The sequence below is a fragment of the Rutidosis leptorrhynchoides genome, chromosome 1 (genome assembly GCF_046630445.1).
Source record: "Rutidosis leptorrhynchoides isolate AG116_Rl617_1_P2 chromosome 1, CSIRO_AGI_Rlap_v1, whole genome shotgun sequence".
NCBI classification, from domain to species: domain Eukaryota; kingdom Viridiplantae; phylum Streptophyta; class Magnoliopsida; order Asterales; family Asteraceae; genus Rutidosis; species Rutidosis leptorrhynchoides.
The window spans coordinates 559518096-559536672 of record NC_092333.1 but is presented as its reverse complement, the minus strand read 5'-3'; the positions used below and the strand labels follow the sequence as shown (position 1 = coordinate 559536672).

At 36.3% G+C, this 18577-nt stretch overlaps 1 protein-coding gene across 1 annotated transcript; it reads right to left on the bottom strand.

The window, feature by feature from the left end:
• Window positions 1-3063: 3063 nt before the first annotated feature.
• Window positions 3064-14638, bottom strand: LOC139843998 (uncharacterized). Its single transcript, XM_071834199.1, has 2 exons — window positions 13902-14638; window positions 3064-3577 (listed from the first exon to the last, which is right to left on the bottom strand). The coding sequence occupies exons 1-2, from the start codon at window positions 14636-14638 to the stop codon at window positions 3064-3066; spliced, it is 1251 nt and encodes a 416-aa protein (XP_071690300.1).
• Window positions 14639-18577: the final 3939 nt, after the last annotated feature.

The following is an 18577-nucleotide window of genomic DNA, read 5'->3' as shown; positions in this document are numbered from 1 at the left end:
ATTGGTGTGGGTCAGCTAGACCCTGATAGCACTTGTTGCCTAGTTTTATTCCAGATGTAGTGTAAGGCGAACGATTTTATTCATACGGTGAACTTGTTCAAGAATATATTTTCTTTTGAGCGGCTCAATACGGGCTGGTTCGCTTTTCGCGACAATGTCCGATTTACTAGTGAACCTATAGAGGAAAGTCCACTAGACTAGAAAGAACGTTACTTCTTCGTGGATGACACCTTCAACCCCCCAGAGTTTTCGAACGTGGGTTCCTGGCAATATGATTTTGATGGGAGCTTAAATTCAGCGCCACCTTTACGTTCAAGCGAGCAGCCAATGTTGGACAAGTGTGTGGGTCGCGCTTTTCCCTTATGTGCATATAGCAACAACGTGTTGTATGCCGGTGGGATATCCAAGAATTGGCCAGATCCCAGCTAGTATCCTCACTTTAGTCGCCATCTTCAAGGTATGTGGAACTGTCGACTTTCTTTGCTTTTACTTCTTCCTTAACGTTTTTGTCTTATGTCGACAACAATTCCCTTCTCCGAGTATCTTGAATTCTATTCTTCTACGTCTGTGGTGGTGGACCGTATGCCTTTGGGGAAAGGATTTTCGGCTAAGCGCCCTGTTACTGAGGCCTCTGCGTCTGGTTCTTCATGTAGGAAAAAGAAGAAGGTTGCGGCGTAGTATGCTGATTTACCCAAGCGGTGTCCCCGAGGGAAACTTGTTCCATCACATAGTGACGCACCTGTTCAAAAGAAGCGTAAAAGACTATCGCTTCCTCTTCGTCAAAGCGCACTCGTACTGGTATGTTCCGCGTTTCTTTTGTTACATACTTTGCTTACACGTTGACGTTACTAATCAGTATTACTTCTACCAAGATGACGGGAACGAGCCTAATGCAAAAGGGGGCGTGAACAAACCTCATCCGTCCCCCATTCAAGTCGATAGTGATGCCTCCGTCGAAAAATAGTGTCCTAATTCGATGAGTTCTGCTAAAGGTAAGAGTGTCCAGAGCCTCGGGCCGAGCAATGGGTCTTCTGGCTACGAAATGTCTATAATGAGGGACACCGTGATGAGCCTTTGCGGTAGGCTTGATAAGGCGCAACAGGCCAACAAGAAGATACAAGCGCAACTAGATTGTGCCAACCGCCAAAATTGCTACCATGAGGAAACTATTCGTGCTCTGATTCAGAGCGGCGGGCGAAGTCGGCTGTTCATGAGTTAGGAGTATTAAAGGCAGGTCTTCCTCGCATAGTGGATCATACTTTAAATAGCGATGCTATGAATGATCGCTACGAGGATGCTTTGAAAGTCGTACAGGATGTTGAGCGCCTCCACTTTTGGGACATTGTGAAGGAGCATATTCAGGTGCCCACCGTTCTTCCTAAAGCTATCCTGGATTGCCTTATTCTCGAGGCACGGGAAGCTTCCAGGGAGGCTTGCAGTGTCTTGCGCCACATTCCTATTCCTCGGCTTGAGGAGTTGTTACGTGATTCGCGAGTGACGGCGCAAGATATAGTGGATTCTAAGTTGTAGGTTTACTTTGTATAGTCATAATGCGTAATATTTTGTAGCATGTGTATTTTGGAAAAAATAAAAAATAGGACATTGTGACGTGAGTTTATGGCGCACCTATTGCTTGTATTATTGCTTTGTTACCGATAACGTCGTTATTTTTACTCTTGGCATGTCATCGCTAATCTTTATGTGCATTGATGTGCACTCAACACACACTTAGATCGCGCGCTCGTAGTCGCGTGTAAGAGTCCTCCAAATGTTAATTTGGGACTGTGGTCAAGCGCGACCAACGCTTTTTCATTTATAGTCATTACTTGCAGATCCATAGGTCTGCTCGGGTGGAACTAGGTCAACCCAATGACCGTCGCTCTCCGGTAAATAGTCTAGTCTGTCGCCAAATAGACTTCTGCCGCACGGGATCTAGGGAAAGTCATCCCTTAAAGAGGCAGGAACACGCTAGTATATTACTATGCGCATGCAGTTTAAGTCAAGTGGCTGCTTTCAAAGGCACGAGAAATAATTGACTGAAAATGACTCGTTGCTTTAATATAATCGAAAAGACGATTTTACAATAACGCAGTACACGATCGACCTACAAAGGCATGTGGTTTAGTAATTACATGTAAATCTAGACAAAGTAGGTGAGTGATCAATTCTCCAAATTTCTATATTACATGTAACATTTTTTAAGCGCGGTAGCATGCCAGGTCCACTTGATTGGATTACCCTTAAGCTCTGCCAGTTTGTAAGTTCCGGTGTTACTGATCCCAACGACCTTATAAGGTCCCTCCCAGTTTGGTCCCAACTTCCCAGTGTTTTGGGCCCTGCTTGCTTGGTTGTGGCGCCACACAAGATCTCCTACCTTGTATGTCCTTGCCCGCACGCGCTTGTCGTAATATTTTGAAATGCGCTGTTTTTTGGTGACTTCGCGGATTGCTGCCATTTCCCTGGCTCCTCCGCATAATTCAAATTGGTGCGCAGCCTTTCATCATTTTCACCCTCACTATATGACAGAATTCTTTCTGTTGGGACGGTTATTTCTGCCGGGATTACCGCCTCTGAACCGCATACCAAATTGAACGGTGTTTCTCCTGTGCTGTTCTTGTGCCTCACTCTGTGTGCCCATAGGACTTTGGGTAACTCATCCACCCATCCGCTGCGCTTCATTCCTTACCTTACTTTGATGGCGTGCACAATATCCCTGTTCGTAACCTCGCATTGCCATTAGCCTGAGGGTGTAAAACGGAGGTGAAACGTTGCTTGATGTTCAAATCCTGACATAGCTGCGGAAGGGGTTGCCTTCGAATTGTGTGCCATTGTCGCTGAAAATTTCGTTAGGTATTCCAAACCTGCATACAATGCTTTCCCAGAAAAAATCTCTGATCTGCTTACTGGTGATGGTGCGTAGGGGTTTCGCTTCCACCATTTGGTAAAGAAGTCGATAGCCACCACTAGGTATTCAGCGTTCCCAGCGCCCTTTGGGAAAGGTCCCACTATGTCTATAGCCCATTTGCAGAACGACCATGGTGACGTGATGGGTATCATAGGGTGTTATGGCGCTCTGCTAACGGGTGCGTGCAATTGGCATTCTTGGCAAACTCTTATCCTTTCTGCCGTGTCAGCGTACATTCTGAGACAATAATACCCTAGTCGCTTAACCCTCTCAGTGACTGTCCTCGACCAAGAATGCAACCTGCAAGATCCTTTGTGAATCTCGTTGATAATTGTAGCGACCTCCTTAGGTCCCACGCAGCGTAGGGACGTGCCTAGATAAGATTTTCGATATAGGATTTCCCCTCGCAGTTCGTAATTTGGCGCTTTCACCCTTATCTTCATTGCTTCCTTCTCGCTTTCGGGTAAGGACCCAGTTCGCAGGAATTCTATGATGTCGGTCATCCAAGTCGCTTCTTCCTCTTCGACAGATGCAACCGTAACCTCCAGCTCGGTGGATTTCTTGAAAACTTTCTCTACTAGTATCTTCTTTTCTAAATGGTTGAAGGTGAGAGCTGCCAACTTACTAAGTACGTCCGCCTGTTTGTTCTGACTCCTAGGGATTTGACTGATCCTGAAGTCGATGAATTTATCAGCTAGAGAGTGGACTAGAGCCAGGTATGATTGCATGGTGTGATGACCCGTCCAAATCCATTTGGACGAATACATCATTCATCGATTTCACAATGAGGTACTGACCTCTACATGATACGTTTTGTAAACATTGCATTCTTTTGAAAAAGCATACCATAATTGAATATCAAATTCCAAGGTTTTTGACGTTTGATGATTTCTACATATAGACAATCACCGTAAATAATAGTTTACAATACTACATCCGTTGATAATGCAGTCAAAATAAGATACATGGTGATGATTTTGTGAATGCAACGTTTCCTCGAATTAAACTATGTATGACTTCATGCACATAGCTTGTATAATGTATAAGCAAACATCAGAAGACTTCTAGGAACCTGAGAATAAACATGCTTAAAAGTGTCAACACAAAGGTTGGTGAGTTCATAGTTTAAATGTTGCGCATAATCTGTATATAAAGGTGGATCACAAGATTTCAGTTGTTTCATCCAGAAACGTTTATCAAAATATTCTACAAGATTGAGCACCCTGGTAACTAACCTTTAACGTTATAATAATTACCCCTGTTTTAACATACATGCAACCAACATGTACAATACACGCAATCCAACGTGTACTAAACTCAAATAGCATACGTCTGTTTTATAGTTCAGGCTAGGGTTTCTATACTTGGAACAGACGGGGATGTCAAGCCCTATGGATCCATATACAACTACTCGGGCCCACCAGTTCTTATAACTGGCAGTTACTAGTTACCAAAGCTAAGGGATTTTCGGTTCAAACTCAGTGTAGAATTTAGTATGTACTTGTATCCATTGCGTTTAAAATAAAGTGCATATATTCTCAGCCCAAAAATATAGATTGTAAAAGCAATTAAAAAGGGACCTATAAACTCACCTCAGCAGCACATAAGGTCATTCACCGAAATGTGACCGAAACTCGGAATGCAAAATAACCATAGATCTCAACCTAGAGAACATATGTTGGTCAATACATGTCTAACAAGCTAGGTTAGGTCATAGTGTATCACAATCCTAATGCTCGAGACCGACATGCAAAAGTGAACAAAAGTCATCTCAAAAGTCAACCTGACCCAATATGATCTTTAATTCTATACATGTTTATTATATTCACATAGTATAAGTCTTGATAATTGAACGAATTTATAGTTTATCAAACTCAAAATATTATTTATTTCAGGAGCTATATTATATTTGAATTATCATGGCAATCGAAAATATTTTATTATTTCATATAGTTTTCCAATACTTGTAAAATTAGATTATAGTGTTTATAAAGCATTAAAACATGTTAAGACAGTCAACTTTGACAATTGTTCAACAAAACAAGACGTGTCTTATATAAGAATTCATTTACTCAACTAGTGGTATCCAAAAATCCAATTTATTAATCTTATAAACAAGGTGTTTAAATATTAATTTACAGTTTCAAACACAATTTCAATTAACGTCAAACAAAATTCAGTTGATCATAACTTTTAATTCATTCATCAAAATCACGCTATTCCTAAATGAAAAGTTATTAATTTTTTGCCAGCTTTCAAATAACATGCATATCATATACCTTATATCAGTAGTATATGTATTAAATTTGTGATTCATCATAAAACTATCTAAAGACGAAATTTAGCATACAAGCATGTATAAACATATATACTCGAGCACTAGACATGGATACACTATTACTATATAAAAGGTAAGATATGAATGCTCACGTATCAATATTGTGATTTAATATTGCAGAAAAGTACGTAGACGCAACAGAAATGATAAACACTAGTTTGACCTCACGAGCAATACCCCCGAATAATACTCATCACCTCCTTAGCTATAATTCATAATTTTCTTAGCTTTATCCCGCTCAAAAAGCTTGTTTTGAAAATAACTTGCTCATGACCTTGTCGTAGTATTTTATGTATAATAATAATAATAATAATAATAATAATAATAATAATAATAATAATAATAATAATAATAATAATAATAATAATAATAATAATGATAATAATAATAATAATAATAATAATAATAATAATAATAATAATAATAATAAATATAAATATAAATATTGAGAGAAAGAAAGAGATTGAATTGTAATGGATTCGGCAGAAACCTGGGCTATTTATAGAAGAATTCTGATTCCTGACCCCCACGTGATCGCATGGGTTCTATGCCTATTTGCCATGCCATCGCATGGCTGCTCCTGCCAGCTCATTTGTGTTTTGTTATTTAATTTGTCAACATAATATTTAAATATATATATATATATATATATATATATATATATATATATATATATATATATATATATATATATATATATATATAAATAATATAATTTATATTAATTAATTATATATTATATTATATTCTTGTGCATAGTTGATTTGTAATTTTTGTTCCGATGACTCGTACGTTGTCACTCGACTTATGTCCCGGTTCCGGTTATTCGAACGTTACTTCGTACGCTTTAATAACTTGTACTTTACGTTTTGCGACGTGTACCTTTGTCAAAATATAGACTTATATTACCAATAACTATATTATCCGAAGTATATCTTTTACGTTCAAGTGTTTTGGTCATTTGCGTCTATAAATTAACGTCTTAATATATAATAATATTATTTTAAATCAAAACATTTTATATCTAAGTTAATATTATATTTTATAACATTTGTAAAATATACATACATTTTCATTTTGAAATAGTGTTTTACTGTAGCAAAATGATTTTTACTGTAGCAAATAGTAGTTTTCGAAAACACTATAGCTTTTCGGGTACTGTAGCAATTCGAAAATAATGTAGTAAATTAGTGTTTTACTTGTTCATCTTAAACGTTTTAGTTAACTTATCTAAATATCAATCGAATCAATAAACGAATGTTACTATCGTTTACTAAATAACTTGAAATTATATATATATATATATATATATATATATATATATATATATATATATATATATATATATATTTAATATACATAAATCAGTTTTTAAATACACATTGCAAGTTATTTATAATTAATTTTAATAATTAATATTCCAACTTATTATATATATATATATATATATATATATATATATATATATATATATATATATATCTATTTACAAATAGATGTTCGTGAATCGTCGGTCAATAGTCAAAGGTTAACTGAATATATAACATTAGTTCAAAAATTTTGAGAATCAATATTACAGACTTTGCTTATCTTGTCGAAATCATATAAGGATTAAGTTTTAAATTTGGTAAGAAATTTCCGGATCGTCACAGTACCTACCCGTTAAAGAAATTTCGTCCCGAAATTTGATAGAGATTGTCATGGCTAACAATAAAAATGTTTTCATGACGAATACGAGTTGATGAATTGAGTTTCATCATTATTGACTAATATAGATAAAACGATTTGATTATGTGAAGCGTACGAGTGAAGCTGTCACAAAAGATTGAGATAAAGATTTAATTTTTGGCGTAGTCATGGTGGATTTCTGGATTTCAAGGAATCTAAAGATAATCCTTGAAATCTATAAAAGATTTGATTCTCCGGTAATCAAGGAAATTATGATCCTCTTTGATTAATTGCGGTTATCTGCCTCGATTGCTATGTATGATATTTCGCTATAAATCAACCTCTTCCGTTCCATTATTTTCATTACTCCTACATCTTCTTCCTCATTTCATACCTCCCAATAGGTTGTGAAAATGTTAAATCCAGTCCTGATCCTTGATATTTTCCTGGCTATCGTATCCTTCATTCTTCTTTTTCATCTGCCACCAGAGGAAGTTATTTTCTTCTACTATTACCTTGGGGTTATAATGTTTTTAATTCTCCCGTGTCTATATGTTGCAATACGTATTGATATACATGGTTTGTAATTTATGTGTTGTTGTCAGGCTTTATATTTTCCCTTATATTTAGGAGTTCCATGCTTTTGTTTTTCCTTCCCGACTTCAAGTCAAGTGAATAATGGTCCAGAATTCGTAGGTATGGAGTTTCGAATGATCATAATATACACAGTAGAAAGGAAAGGTAATAGCACGATTTGATTTGTCAAATTACCAGAATATCCGGAAAAGACCAAATCATCAAGAAAAATATTTTCTTGGTAGTTAAGAGGTTAAATAGAATGAAAGAGTTATGTAACATGGTTCATGATGAGGGTATGATCTGTGAACCTTTATCACATTCCATTAGAAACTCAGCATGACTTACTGTAATATAATCACGTTGATCAAGTGTCATTATATTATACTAACTCATGCTTCAGTTCCCAACACTACTTCAAAAACATTCATATTTTAAGCTCGAATCTTTCAGAAATTAGAAACTAAAACAGTTTCCTTTCTGATGTAACACTGACATCGCGAAAAGATAAATGATTTCAGATAAGAATAGTTATGAAAATATCTTCAAAAATATCGAGGATATTTATAATGAAAGATACGTTGATATCTTAGAATTTCTATTATCGAAAGATGATAAAGAAGATTTGTCCGTAAAGGTTTAGAGTCAGGAGCAAGGTATTCGTTAATGACTTCAGCAGATACTGAATCATTTTGATTCTTTGAAGGCAGGTTTAGTCTTTGTGATTTGTCCACAGCCTCCTTCATGGTTTGCTCAATCCGTTTTCCAGTTCCAACTTTTCTGAGCTTTGCCAACACACTATTCTTTATCATCAAACTTTTAACTGTTAAAGTCGTTTACAGTTTTTGTTACCTCCTTCAACTTTTTCAACATTCATAGTATTGATTCGTAGACTGGTTGCTTTTCAGAATTTCAGAATGAAAGCTCATAATTCTAAGAGATGAATGTTATATGTATACATATTATGTTCTAGTACAGTTTTGAATTCAAAGTATGGCATTTGAAAGATGTAAGAATCTAAGAGTGATGTTTTCTGTTAAATCTTGGCTTGGACTCTGATTTTTCAAAAAGAATATGTAATCAAATTTGAATGCGAATGGTTGTTTTGATTTCTAGGAAAGAATGTATATCGTTGTGAAAGTAGTGAGTATAGTTGATGATTTACTGAATCAGAATCGAAGAATGTAACATATTAATTGTGAATTTATATATCTTTCAGGTATTACCTACCCGTTAAAAGTTTCACAAGAAATATTTTGTACCAGAGAATTTTATTACAGTCTTTATGAAAATATATGTATGTATATTTTCTTCAGATGTAATACAGATTTAATGAGCTAATATCATATTAAGCTCATTTGATTTTTAGCTGGATTAGAAATGAATAATCTCTAAAACATTAAAGATTTCATAATCTTCGCGGAGTATTTTACTAATATAATCAATACTTCGTTATTCAGTTTTATTGATATTTCCTCAGTGAATCATGTTGGTGCTCATGGAACTCTTGCTAACTTCGCAAGGTACGAATGATGTTTTCTGGAAAGTTTCAAGTACATCAAAAATGAAGGTGTAAAATCAAACATGTATTTGAATAATACACTTGATTTATTATGAAATGGAATTCATTGAGTTGAAACAGAGATTGTAGTTAACGATGGTTAAGTCGTTAACTAAGGATGTACATCATAGCATATTAGTAATATGAATTAACCGAGTAGTACCTACTAGTTAAGATTCACACGTAATAGCTTAGTACGAAAAGATTTATTTTGATCTCAAAATTCATATATATATATATATATATATATATATATATATATATATATATATATATATATATATATATATATATATATATATACATATAATTTCTTCAGAGGGAATGAGTTAATACTTCATAACTCGTTGATACGGTATACGCGTTGTTGATTAGTGATGATGTTTGCGGTGATTATGGATCTGGCAGAGCTTGTGATGTTCTAGATGCTGCTGATGCTGACGATGCTGACGGTACTGACGGTGCTGGTGATGCTGACGGTACTGTTGATGCTGCTGGTAAAATAGATCTAGCTTGTAAATCGTGCACCATTCCGATCAGGGTTTTATTTCATTATTTCTATTCGCTCACTCATCTGGTTTACATTTAAAACTAGAATGAGTAATCTCTAAAACTTTTAGAAACTACATATTCTCTGCAGAATATTTCTTTGATGAAGTTTTGAATCAATACTTCATCGTTTGTTGTTGGTACTCCTTGGTATCTATAGTGAGTATGACGTTGATGCTCGAGGTACAGATTGTGATGTTGAGGTGTGGGATGCGGATGTTGTTGTTGTTAGTGGTAATGATACTGTTGGTGTTGATGATGGTGGTACTGTTGATTCCGGTGATGCTGCTGGTGCTTGTAACCTTTGCAACATATTCTCTAAAGTCGCTACCCGAGCGCGAAGCTCGTTGACTTCTTCTATCACACCGGGGTGATTGTCGGTTCGGACGAGCGGATAAATAAGATCTAGAATTTGAGATAGTATATAATCTTGGCGAGATACTCTGGAAATGAGAGAGAAAATGGTGTTTCGGACTAGTTCGCCGGTAAGTGCTTCAGGTTCTTCGCGAAGAGGTAAATGTGGTGGATGGAAAGGATCACCTTCTTCTTGTCTCCAATGATTAAGTAGATTACGAACCCATCCCCAATTCATCCAGAATAGATGATGGCTAATTGGTTGATCCATTCCTGTCACACTATTTTCGGAGCTCGAGTGGAAATCCATATCGGAATAGTTGTCGGACTCTAAGGAATTTGAACTAGATGCGGGATCCATCTTTTATAATCAGGGAAATGATTTTTGATATGAAATAGATTATAGGATTTAGATTGGTATTCTTCAATACAAAATTTACATATGTATATATAATACCAAAATTCCATAAATCACGGAGGAATCTTCGGAAGATGTCAGACAATGTTTACAGTAATAGACATGCTAAGATATGAATTCGTGTGTACACTATATATGCAATAAATGCAGGAAAACATGTCTAGACTTAAGAATGATAAGCAAGTAATTTCTGATAAGAAATGATAAGAAAAACTCGGTAAAAACAGATACGGTCATAGTCCAGACTCACTAATGCATCCTAACAATTACCAGTTAAACACACTAATGCAAATTCTGGTTCCCTATGACCTCAAGCTCTGATGCCAACTGTGATGACCCGTCCAAATCCATTTGGACGAATACATCATTCATCGATTTCACAATGAGGTACTGACCTCTACATGATACGTTTTGTAAACATTGCATTCTTTTGAAAAGGCACACCATAATTGAATATCAAATTCCAAGGTTTTTGATGTTTGATGATTTCTACATATAGACAATCACCGTAAATAATAGTTACAATACTACATCCGTTGATAATGCAGTCAAAATAAGATACATGGTGATGATTTTGTGAATGCAACATTTCCTAGAATTAAACTATGTATGACTTCATGCACATAGCTTCTATAATGTATAAGCAAACAGCGGAAGACTTCTAGGAACCTGAGAATAAACATTCTTAAAAGTGTAAACACAAAGGTTGGTGAGTTCATAGTTTAAATGTTGCGCATAATCTGTATATAAAGGTGGATCACAAGATTTCAGTTGTTTCATCCAGAAACGTTTATCAAAATATTCTACAAGATTGAGCACCCTGGTAACTAAGCTTTAACGTTATAATAAGTACCCCTGTTTTAACATACATGCAACCAACATGTACAATACACGCAATCCAACGTGTACTAAACTCAAATAGCATACGTCTATTTTATAGTTCAGGCTAGGGTTTCTATACCTGGAACAGACGGGGATGTCAAGCCCTATGGATCCATATACAACTACTCGCACCCACCAGTTCTTATAACTGGCAGTTACTAGTTACCAAAGCTAAGGAATTTTTGGTTCAAACTCAGTGTAGAATTTAGTATGTACTTGTATCCATTGCGTTTAAAATAAAGTGCATGTATTCTCCGCCCAAAAATATAGATTACAATAGCAATTAAAAAGGGATCTATAAACTCACCTCAGCAGCACATAAGGTCATTCACCAAAGTGTGACCGAAACTCGGAATGCAAAATAACCGTAGATCTCAATCTAGAGAACATATGTTGGTCAATACATGTCTAACAAGCTAGGTCAGGTCATAGTGTATCACAATCCTAATGCTCGAGATCGACATGCAAAAGTGAACAAAATTCATCTCAAAAGTCAACCTGACCCAATATGATCTTTAATTCTATACATGTTTATTATATTCACATAGTATAAGTCTTGATAATTGAACGAATTTATAGTTTATCAAACTCAAAATATTATTTATTTCAGGAGCTATATTATATTTGAATTATCATGGCAATCGAAAATATTTTATTATTTCACATAGTTTTCCAATACTTGTAAAATCAGATCATAGTGTTTATAAAGCTTTAAAACATGTTAAGACTGTTAACTTTGACAATTGTTCAACAAAACGAGACGTGTCTTATATAAGAATTTATTTACTCAACTAGTGGTATCCAAAAATCCAATTTATTAATCTTATAAACAAGGTGTTTAAATATTAATTTACAGTTTCAAACACAATTTCAATTAACGTCAAACAAAATTCAGTTGACCATAACTTTTAATTCGTTCATCGAAATCACGCGATTCCTAAATGAAAAGTTATTAATTTTTCGTCAGCTTTCAAATATCATGCATATCATATACCTTATATCAGTAGTATATGTATTAAATTCGTGATTCATCATAAAACTATCTAACGACGAAATTTAGCATACAAGCATGTATAAACATATATACTCGAGCACTAGACATGGATACACTATTACTATATAAAAGGTAATATATGAATGCTCATGTATCAATATTGTGATTCAAGATTGCAGGAAAGTACGTAGACGCAACAGAAATGATAAACACTAGTTTGACCTCACGAGTAATACCCCCGAATAATACTCATCACCTCCTTAGCTATAACTCATAATTTCCTTAGCTCTATCCCGCTCGAAAAGCTTGTTTTGAAAATAACTTGCTCATGACCTCGTCGTAGTATTTTATGTATAATAATACTAATAATAATAATAAGATTTATAATAATAATAATAATAATAATAATAATAATAATAATAATAATAATAATAATAATAATAAATATAAATATAAATATTGAGAGAAAGTAAGAGATTGAATTGTAATGGATTTGGCAGAAACCTGGGCTATTTATAGAAGAATTCTGATTCCTGACCCCCATGTGATCGCATGGGTTCGATGCCCATTTGCCATGCGATCGCATGGATGCTCCTTCCAGCTCATTTGTATTTTGTTATTTAGTTTGTCGACATAATATTTAAATATATATATATATATATATATATATATATATATATATATAATATATAATTTATATTAATTAATTATATATTATATTATATTATCGTGCATAGTTGATTTGTAATTTTTGTTCCGATGACTCGTACGTTGTCACTCGACTTATGTTCCGGTTCCGATTTTTCGAACGTTACTTCGTACGCTTTAATAACTTGTGCTTTACGTTTCGCGACGTGTACCTTTGTCAAAATATAGACTTATATTACCAATAACTATATTACCCGAAGTGTATCTTGTACGTTCGAGTGTTTTGGTCATTTGCGTCTATAAATTAACGTATTAATATATAATAATATTATTTTAAATCAAAACGTTTTGTATCTAAGTTAATATTATATTTTATAACATTTGTAAAATATACATACATTTTCATTTTGAAATAATGTTTTACTGTAGCAAATAGTAGTTTTCGAAAACACTGTAGCTTTTCGGGTACTGTAGCAATTCAAAAATACTGTAGTAAATTAGTTATTTACTTGTTCATCTTAAACGTTTTAGTTAACTTATCTAAATATCAATCAAATCAATAAACGAATGTTACTATCGTTTACTAAATAACTTGAAATTATATATATATATATATATATATATATATATATATATATATATATATATATATATATATATATATATATATATATATATCTTTATTTAATATACATAAATCAGTTTTTAAATACACATTGCAAGTTATTTATAATTAATTTTAATGATTAATATTCCAACTTATTGTATATATATATATATATATATATATATATATATATATATATATATATATATATATATATATATATATATATATATATATATTACAAATAGATGTTCGTGAATCGTCGGTCAATAGTCAAAGGTTAACTGAATATATAACAATAGTTCAAAAATTTTGAGAATCAATACTGACTTTGCTTATCTTGTCGAAATCATATAAGGATTAAGTTTTAAATTTGGTCGGAAATTTCTGGGTCGTCACACATGGATTTGTCGTTGGCGTCGAATGTGCCATTTATCTGATTAGTGACTAATTGCGAATCCACATAGGCTTGTAGCTTTTTTACTCCCAATTCCTGGGCTATACGCATCCCTGCTAGTAGTGCCTCATATTCTGCCTCGTTATTTGTCACCTTAAAGTTGAACCGCAATGCGTATGTATGCTCTTCCTGATGCGGATCTGTGAGGATTAAACCTTCTCCTGCGCCCTCAGAGCTTGCCGCGCCATCGGTATTGAGTTCCCATAGTTCGGGAGAAGGCGCTGGGAGTTGTTTAGGGTCGCAGATTACTGACATATCAGCGGCTGTTTCGGTCAGATAGTTGGCCATCACCTGTCCCTTAATAGTGCTTCTAGCGCAGTACGTGATTTCATGCTCGCCCAGCTCTATCACCCATTTGGTTAGTCTCCCCGATATCTCTGGCTTGTAGAGTAGTTGTCGAATAGGTTGTTCAGTGAGTACCGTAATTGGATGCACTTGGAAGTACATGCGTAGACGGCGGGAAGTGACGACGAGCGCGTATACGAGTTTTTCTATGGGGAGATAGCTTAACTCGCTTCCTGACAGTGCTTTGCTGATGAAGTATATTAGCATTTGAGCGTCTCCTCGCTCGACAACAAGAACGGAACTAACAGCTTCTTTAGACACCGCAAGATAAAGTATCAAAGTTTCACCTGCGATAGGCGCTGTTAACGTAGGGAGATCTTTGAGGAGCGCCTTCATCTCTTAGAATGCCTTCTCTGCCTCATCAGTCCATTTTAAATCTGACTTTTTAGCGCAATCTTTCAAGGTATGAAAGAACGGGAGCGATCTTTCAGCGGCCATAGACAGGAATCAAGTTAATGCGGCTAATTTCCCATTGAGGCTTTGAACTTGCTTTTTTGTTTTAGGAGAGGGAACTTTTTCAATTGCTTCTATTTTCTTTGGGTTCGCTTTGATTCCCCGCAGAGTCACGATGTGCCCTAAGAAGTTTCCCTCTTCCTCTCCGAAGCTACACTTAGCGGGTTTAAGCTTCATATTGATGCCTCTGAGCGTGTTAAATGTTTCGAGAAAGTCTGCTAGTAATTGCTCCTCGGTGTTGCTTTTAATGATGAGGTTGTCGACATATTCCTCAAGGTTGCGTCCAATTTGTTTAGCGAACGTCGTATCTATGGTGCGCTGATAAGTAGCACCTGCGTTTTTCAGTCCAAAGGGCATTTTGGTGTAACAGTATATCCCTTAGTTTGCGTGGAACGCGGTCTTCTCTTCGTTTTCCACAACCATTTGTATTTGGTGGTATCCTTTGTAGGCGTCCAGGAAACACTTAAATCGAAAACATGTGAGCGACTTGACTTTCCAGTCTATCTCTGGCAACGGATAATTGTCCTTGGGGGCAAGCTTTGTTGATGTCTTTAAAATCGATGCAGAGCCACCACGTTCCATCGGACTTGGCCACCAATACGGGGTTAGCCACCCATGTCTGGTAGTCCACTTTGCGCAGTATATTAGCTTAGACCAGCTTGTCGACTTCTCTGCGCAACCATTCACTTCTTTCGGGCGCCATCGGCCACTTTTTCTGTTTGATAGGGGTGAAATTGGTACTAGCGCGGAGATAATGCTGTGCTATCTCTCGCGGTACTCTAGTCATATCAGCATCGCTCCAGCAGAATATGTCGGAATTAGAAATGTGTATATTCCTCAGTTTCTCTTTAGTTTCGAGTGTGAGTCTCCCCCTATTTTTACCTTCTGTTCCGGATATTTGGGATTAACTACGACCCACCATTCATTCGCTCCTTTTTCTTCGGGAGTAACACTTCCTTTATCGGTGACAAATGCGCATAAGGCATCCAGCGGTGCTGATTCGAGGGTGGCGACTCCTTGTTCTGATGGAAATCGGACCTTCCCGTGGATTGTGGATGGTATAGCGCCAAACTTTTGAATGGAGGTTTTTCCCAGTATAGCGTTGTATCTAGAATATGAGCGCACTATACAAAATTCTATGCTCTCAGTGTGCTTTTTTAATTTGTCCTTGCTGTCTCTCAGCTCAAACCTCAAGTCTAGAGTTCCTATGGGCCACGTTGATTCCCCTGAAAACCCAGACAAGGCTGTGGTCGGAGGCTTGATGGTTCGCCTAGTCAGTGTGGGAAATTGTCGGAAGCAATGCTCGTACATGATGTCAACACTACTGCCATTGTCCATATGAAGGCGCTTCACGCCATGACCTGATTCGGGTAATTATCCCTGTACTACAATGAGCGCGCAGGAAGTATTGAACATTCGGATGGCGGGGAATGATATCTCTGTCGCCTCCGAGCTTCCGCTAGAGCCGGCTTTGCGCTTAGTTCCTACTTATTGTTGGCAGTTGGCCATTGAAAGCACTTATCTTTTCCTAACAGATGCCTGTATAGAAAAAATAAATGAGTAGTGGACATATAAAGAAAAGATCAAATCAAAACCTTTTAACTTGTATGTCCCACGGATGACGCCAAATGATCAATAATCGGGTCGAGTTCGGTCCATGCTTGACATCAAAGAAGGGGGATTTAAGGGTCGATTGGGTTTAACTCTCCAGTCCGGAGTACCGTGAATAACCCCTCACGAGATGATGATCTCTGTAGGGGTGGTTAAACATAAACCCACCATCGACGGGTTATCCGGTTGGCGATGGCTCGCTTTAGAAATAGGGTTCGTAGAACGTTACCTGTATATCTAGATTGTCTAGTGGTATGCTGTGAGTCCGGTAGCGCGGGTAAAGAAGGCGCTATATGGATTTGGCAGTTAGTCCGTACGTTGGTACTCCAAATAGTATGTATGTCATTTCCCAAAAAACGGATCCGTTTCCTTGTGATTCGAGTCCGTTAATTATAGCTACAGTGCCGTTTGCTTATTGGAGCCACGTGTTCCACGTCGCTTTCTTGTCTGTACTGCCTGGTCGTTCAGTAGAGGGGACCAGGTAACAGTACTGTTGCTCTTTGCTAGCTGTCGGTTCTTTTACATAGATCGTGGTAAGTACATGACATGTCATCCTCATACGGCGCGCTATTCTAACCTAGAGCACATTTACTTGTGCCTGGAGTACTAGAGCGCGAGGGCTGTGTACATGGTGCAAGTGTGATGCGCAACACGAGCCAATCGGGTATGTGTATCATTACCATACAATGCAAGACCTAGATGAAAAGTTATCTACAACATATGAATTTTCCATATATGCAAAGACTTGATTCATTATCTTATTTCAAATAGCCTTTAGAATTTATTTTAAGTTACCAAGCAAATAAGTTTTGTCATGAACGTTCGATTAAGTATAACGTGAGCATTACAATACCAAATAGCTTGATATCCTAGTCTAACTTGAGTGTTTTTGAATTCTCTACACATTTTTGATCAGTATATAATCCAATTCCATGCACGTTTTTCCAAAATTCACATAAATCACAGATTCATCAACAAAACTTTATTTAATCGTAACTTACGCATACGGTAACGAAAATACGCAAATCTATAGCCTAAAATTATTAATTTTTCGAGAGGATTTCAAATATGTAATAATATTTAACATTCAATAAAGTCAAGTTTCTGTAATCATGAAAAACAAATTCGTGATTAACCCTAATCACATCAAACGATCGATTTAAAGCAAGCAATTAACAATAACGCATATCGATTGAGCAATAGACCTCTTACATTAATAAAATCTAACAAAATTAGATCTATAACAATTAGGGTTTAAAGAATTATACCTTAGATCACTAAATCGATTACACCAATGCGTAGCTAACGTTGTGAATTGCAAGACTCGTGTATAACGTTTAATCTAAAAATCGATTTTCGATGTTGATGTTGGTGTGGTTGTGGTCGACGAACAAAGGGAGAGGGAGGGAGAAGCAGTCGATTTGGGGTTTAATTAGGTTTAGGGAGTTTATGTTCATTTATATAGTTTCTAAATTAGGGCCTAATGCACACACAAATACCCAATACTAGTCCAAAATAGAAAATAAAGGGGGAGTGGGGTGGGTTCGGCTGAATGGGGCCCACATGGGCTGCCCAGGCTCGTGTTGTCCATTAACGTGCAATCGTGATCCGTTTCAAGTGCTGTTTAAACATACCGAAGGCCCGGAATGATAAACCGATCGTTAATGTAAGATCCTGTTTTCACAGAAGGTTGGGATGCTGTCCAAATCTTGGGATGCCGTCCTTTATTGAAGGGCTAGATGCCGTCCAGTATTCTGGACACCGTCCAGATGAACTGGCGGGTCAGCTGTCCTATTTTTAGATATTAAAAAGGGGCATCTTGGTAATTTCACTTGGGACGAATTTAAGGCCACAAGATCAGCTAGTGGGGTGTCATAACTCTACTATCACCGACCTTCATCTTTCCACTTAAATTCTAGAGAGAGAGAGGAGAGCTCTAGAGTGAGAGAGCTCAAATCAAGGAGGAAGAAGGTTGTTTTGGGCTAAAGTACGGGTTTTAAAGTTGTTCGTCTAGTCCCTAGCTACGTCGTGGTTGTGGTGGTAAGCCTTAACCTTGATTTCCTTATTTTAATTGTTTAAGGGTTGGGGTTTGGGTAGTGTCGAACATAAAACCCATTTTGTTAGTGAATTGGGGTTTTTGGGTAAGTTTGGGTCATGAGGACTCAAAGATGATTAACCTAGGGTTTTGAAATGTTAAATGTGTTTATGAGT

What these genes read in the sequence shown, in the direction of transcription:
- LOC139843998 (XM_071834199.1), bottom strand. Translation starts at nt 14,638, where the DNA reads ATGAAGGCGCTCCTCAAAGATCTCCCTACGTTAACAGCGCCTATCGCA. An exon ending in GACGCCAACGACAAATCCAT is followed by an intron (nt 3,578 to 13,901) that starts GTGTGACGACCC and finishes CATCGACTTCAG; the next exon opens with GATCAGTCAAATCCCTAGGA.